Source organism: Rhea americana, unplaced genomic scaffold (assembly GCF_003343005.1).
Source record: "Rhea americana isolate MKP2758 unplaced genomic scaffold, rheAme1 scaffold_156, whole genome shotgun sequence".
Classification (NCBI taxonomy): Eukaryota; Metazoa; Chordata; class Aves; order Rheiformes; family Rheidae; genus Rhea; species Rhea americana.
The window spans coordinates 1,996,824-2,002,425 of NW_028185661.1; the positions used below are offsets into that span (position 1 = coordinate 1,996,824).

Sequence of the window (5,602 nt, forward strand, 5' to 3'; positions counted from 1 at the left end):
AAATGTAGCTCTGTGGTTCTTAAAATATTTGCTTATGAGCTTCTATGTGGTTTCATTTGTCCCCAAGACCAAATATGCTAACTAATGAAAGCAACTGTTTCACTGTTCATACATATTCATATGTTTCACTGGTCATACTAAGAAATGCTGTGAAGGAATAACGAAGTGAAACAGTCAAAACATAAAGGACTTGCACAGCATGAACGGTACCTATGCTATTAGCAAGTAAGCAATAGGATTAGTATTTTAGGTTCCAATGCTTATTTGCCTGTGGAGGAATATTTCAGCTGCTGCATCAGTGACGGATGCTGGTGGCATGGCTATGAGCCATTTAAAAGGCCTTGGGGAGATTGCTGTAAAATGAGTGGCAACCAATTAGTATAATTCACATGCTGGTGCCCGAGTTAACATGGACAACAAGAGTCTGAAGCTATTCTCAGCAAAAAAGCTCTTGAAGCACGTCCAGAAAGTATTAACATGCTGCACACCAGGTGGTGAGAAGGTCACTAGGACAGAGATAATGAGCAACTGGAAAAAAAAATTCACAYGGGAACTTTTATCTGTTCTAATTCAAGCACCATTCCAGGCTTTGTTCCGAGATTTCCTTTGCCATAGAATCTAATCAGGCTTTTCAAATACCTTTAATTACTAAGAATAGAAGAATTAAGAATTTATCGTTTATATAGCCTATGCATTTTGTGGGGCCCCTGTAATCTTCTTCCTCCTTTAAACAACACCCTCTGCAAAGGCCTTGTTTGAAGAGTCAGTTAAAGAACCTGAGCTAAGCATGTTGGTAGATTTCCCTGTGAAAACCACATTAGAAAGACGTTAGATTAACTTGAATATTCAGACTAGACAGGAGCTTTTCTTTTCYGAGCTTCTTGGGTTCAAGTAAGCAGCAAAGTCAGCATAGCAACAGTACAGATGTAACATCTCAGAAGCGAGTGCTGTGGTTTTAACTATCCTAAAGAACAGTCTTACAATTCTGTAAAGGCATGGACAAAACTGCTCCTTGCTCTGTCTTTATTCACATTTCTTAGCATTGTTGAGTGATGAACAAAGTAGATGTGAGAAGAGAGAAACATGAGGCCCATTGCTGCCGTTTGCACGGGAGCTCAAAATGGTAGCTCTGCTTTTCCACACCGAAGCTTAATTTTTACTGACCTCACTAATGATGTTGGTGAAAGACAAAGACAGYGTTTCTCATACATTTGAAAGCTGATCCCCTCATTCAGAGAAAAGAAAACTGATCTTATGCACCCCATTTTAACCCCACATGTCTTGGGAAAAGCATGTTCATCTACCTTTTATGTGACATTTGAGCTTCCCCTTTCTCCATCCACTATTCAGCTCTTCATACAACCTCCTGGCTGTATGCTACACTTAAATTTTGAACTGAGCAAGGCCAAATGGAAGTCAACTCTTTTGGTAAGCACAGAGATGATAGGGAAACATCAGTGTTTGTCTATGGGAAAAGGTAAAAGAAGCAAGAGCTAAAAAATGTTTTGATATGTCCAAGAGGGAGAAAAAATACAACCCATAAAAACACTGGACAGTACTTGACACTATCCCTTTAATAGAAGAAAGATAAACCTGAAAGGCAGCTGCAGCAAGACATATCCCATCTTATGGTGGATTAGCACCATTTTGGTTTGAATGCTGCATGCAAATACCTTAGGATGCTCCAGATACAGGGCTTCTTATATTATTTCAAGTGCTTACAATTAGTATGTAACTGTCTCTGCTGACTGCCTTCACTGAAAAGCAGGCAGGCATGGAGCAGTTGTTGACAACGTGTTTGGAAACATCACCAGAGCCAAGAAATGAAATGTTCAGGGCCTTTGAAAGGTGTTTAAGAATGTCAGTTCATATGGCCTGCCTACTTTCCACTGAATACCTGTCTTGGCCAATTACTCAGGACTGGATGTGCCAGAGAGGCCTGCAGAGAGAAAGAGGAAGGGAGCTGAATCAGTCTCTGCAAGGAGATGACATGTGTTTAGGAAGGCATTTGTACATCACTGATCACAATTTTATATAGACTCAGAGTTGGCTTAAAACCACCTAGCAGAGGTGCTGCTGGTGGCATAGCCATATCAGAGCAGAGCTCAGTACAGACTGCAAAGTCTGCCTGAAGCACTAGGCAAATACACAAGAATAGGCCTGTTACTGCACTGCTTGCAATAATCAGGCAAAATCATTTAAGCCTGCTTGCTACAGCCACTCCTTGGCTGCGCTTAAGTCCCTCCCAAGTTACAATAGATGTACGCTATAGTAATACTTGGTACCTAAAGTCTTATGCTCTTTGACATAAGGACAGACCCATACAGGCTCATATAGTTTCTCCTRTGCCAAAGCCTTGACTCCAGCTGGGGTCACTGGGCACCATATTATTATAATAATGTTTTCTTCAAGAGCTTTTTACAGAGAGCAGGACTCTGAGGAACCTTGTCCTTTTTTTGCCTGCCCCTCCCTTTTCTTTTAAATTGGAGGGGGGGCACTTTCTGCCTCTTAAGGTAGAGCTACATTGTGTTCTGCCACCAAGGAATTTTGCAGAAAAAAATGAGAACAAACACGAGCATCRTAGTTCAGAAACAGAGGCATACTGTCATTTTGTATTTTAGGCTACTGTTTCTCAGCKTGTGGTCCACAGACCCCTGACCACTTTCAAGGAGCTTGCAGGTGGCAGCTAAAAAAAGCCAGTCCTCTGTCATTATGCTAATGGGATCTGCACCTCCACTGGAAARTCTTTTGGGAACCTGCAAATTGAAAATGGTTGGAAACAACTGCTCTGAATCATGTCCCTAGTAGTATTGTTCAAGTTTCATTTCAGATATCAGTGAGCTAATGTTAGCAATATGCAGAGCGTAGAGAATAGGTATAGGGAAATCAAGGTCAGGAGATGAAATTACAAGCCCCGAGTAGCAAGAAGAGACCTCTCAGAGACAAGAGCAGAACGTTCCTGACTTTCTATCTATTCAGGCAAATGGACCATATAAAGAGCTTCTATGTGACATAGTATTACAGGAAAAGGTCTTATTAGCAGTGTYGCTAATGTATCTTACATCTCTGATTTAGTAAAAAAGCAATCCTATGTTGTATCATTTTCCAGTTATTTTCTTTAGCTATGCATCTTTTTCAAATTCAGTTCTTATCTCTCTGCACCTAGAATGTGCTTGAAGTTTAAAAAAATATTTCACTAGTTTGTTCATTTGTATTTCTTCCCCTTCTCTTTCTCCACAGAATCTTATGGCAAGAGCCCTGTACGATAATGTCCCTGAATGTGCAGAAGAGTTGGCCTTCCGCAAAGGAGACATTTTGACAGTGATAGAACAGAACACCGAAGGTCTTGAAGGATGGTGGCTCTGCTCCTTACACGGCCGGCAAGGCATCGTTCCAGGCAACCGTGTGAAACTTCTGATAGGCCCAGTGGCACAGGACAGTCCTCCTAGTCAAGATATGTCCAATTCAGGACTGACACATCAATCCTTCAATCAACAAAAAATCTATCAAGTGCCAAGTTCACATGCCTCTGCACGGGATCCCATCTATCAGGTGCCACCTTCCCACCTGAATCAGGGAATCTACCAGATACCCACTAGTCATGGTCTCATGGGACAAGACATTTACCAAGTGCCACCCTCCATGCAGAGAAGCATTGACGGTCCACCTCTGGCTAACAAGGTGTGTACATTTATTTTCATGTCGTAGCTCCAAAGTGGGTCACTTGTGCTAACTAGCAGTAAAATGGTTAATAGCTAGCGATAGTCTCTAGACTTAAGAATAACAATGTAGGAAGGATAAAAAGTATGCCAGACTTTCACTTGCAGAGCTACTTATCCACTTTCCGCTTGTATATTTGTTGCTGAGGGAGGAGAAGAAAGGCTTAGTGTTTAATGACTTGCTTCATTCATAAAGATAYACATTTTAGGGTGGTACTACCACAGGCGCTAAAGGTGAGGAAAGCTAGTGATCTTGTGTCCTCACAAGCTCCCCAGGGAGGCTGAAGCACATCTGGCCTGTGGCACTCTTACGTTATATGTTCAGAAAAGATCTGCCATAGTGAGATTAACTCCTCCACATGTTAATAAGCAGTTACATCAAGTAATTTTTGTTTAATTAAAAATGATGTATCACCTTGTTGGAGAAGTCCCAATAGGTCTAAATCACAAAGAGAAATTGATGCTGGATGGAACAAGGAGTGTATTTGGAAGAGTGAGAGAGCAGCAGAGTGATGATAATGAGGGTTGTTTTAATACAGAACCTAAGGCTGTTAAGAGGGCAGTTGAGGTTTATCTTCCACTAAYGGCAGGTTTCTAGACTGAAAGCGGGAGCTGCTACGTGATGCAGCTATTGGTGCAACAGCCAAGAGCTCCTAAGCCACCAGTAAAGGAAGGCTGCATTGTGTTGGTTCCCCTTCATTCTTATTGCCCAGCTCAAGCCCTCCTGATAACCACCCTCACCAAACATTTTCTACCATTCCCTCTGCTTAACTTAGCAGGGAAACCCTGTGCAGGTAGCAGCAAGGTCTGATGGCAGAAAGGAATTGGGGAAGGTGCCTGAGAGAGGAAGGAAATTCTCCTGGCCTTCCAGATCTATTGTTATTGTCAGCCCAAAAAGAGATTGCCCCACAGTCCCTCCCTTCCCAGCTCAGCAGCTTCCCTACCTTTACAGCTTATAGCCTAGCATTTAGATCTGATTTACATGAGCAGATTATATCTATCAGGAAGTTCCTGACTAGTTTAAACTTTCCTCTCCCAATTTATGGTGGCAAGAGTCAGTTTGGAGATTTGTTTTGTTTTTTTCATTACTCAGCCTTTTTCATCTCAGGCCTTTGGAAAACTTCTTCTGATGTTTTTTATTCCTTTATTTCCTTTTCATTGATAAGAATAAATGGATTTTCTTTTCCTTCTAAGCAAGGGCAAAAAAATCTCTGAAATCATTCCAAATCAGGTTGTAAAGAGATTTGTTTGCTCAGCTTTTCCACAATTATTCTCTGAAAGGTCTGCAAGCAGATTAAATGAGAAATCTGAGCTTGTGCACAGGTAGAGATAGGATCTTTGTTGGAGCAATTATGTGGGTTTTCTTGGGAGATCTTGCAACATTTCTCTCCTTTTTTCCTTTCCCCATAGACTATAGCAAAGCCTTTTTCAGGGGTAATATAATTTACCTTTCCACAGTACGATTTAGATATCCTCCAAGGTTGCTAGTGAGGACCCAGTAAATAGCTTGTTGGTGGAATGGCACAGAAGAGATGGTATTTTAGCATCTGTCTGCATGGATCAGTACACTGTTGTGTAGAGATACCTCAGCATGGGCCACAGATGATACACAGTAGTGCAGAGCTGCACTAAAACCTGTTGGAAGCCCAAGATACTGTCTCAGGCAAAGTGCCATGTGCTGACTAGCTACCTTAATTTTAGAACTGAGCTGCCTAACTGACCACTAGCATAGTTTACTTGCATACTGGAACACTGTAGAGTACCCACAGACTAAGTCTGAAAGAAAAAATGATTTTACTGAGCTATGTTCTGCCCTTCCTCCATGTAAAGTCCCTTCCCTCCACCCCCAGCTCTACTGAAACCAGGAGGACATTCTGTATAAA

General features: G+C 41.7%; 1 protein-coding gene across 1 annotated transcript in view; it reads left to right on the forward strand.

The window, feature by feature from the left end:
• The first annotated feature begins 3,219 nt into the window (after nucleotides 1-3,219).
• NEDD9 (neural precursor cell expressed, developmentally down-regulated 9) overlaps nucleotides 3,220-5,602 on the forward strand; it is a 23,962-nt gene continuing 21,579 nt past the window's right edge. Inside the window, exon 1 of the mRNA XM_085299917.1 lies at nucleotides 3,220-3,681. Coding sequence (XP_085156043.1) covers nucleotides 3,247-3,681 — 435 coding nt within the window. The 5' untranslated portion in view covers nucleotides 3,220-3,246. The remainder of the gene's footprint in view (nucleotides 3,682-5,602) is intronic.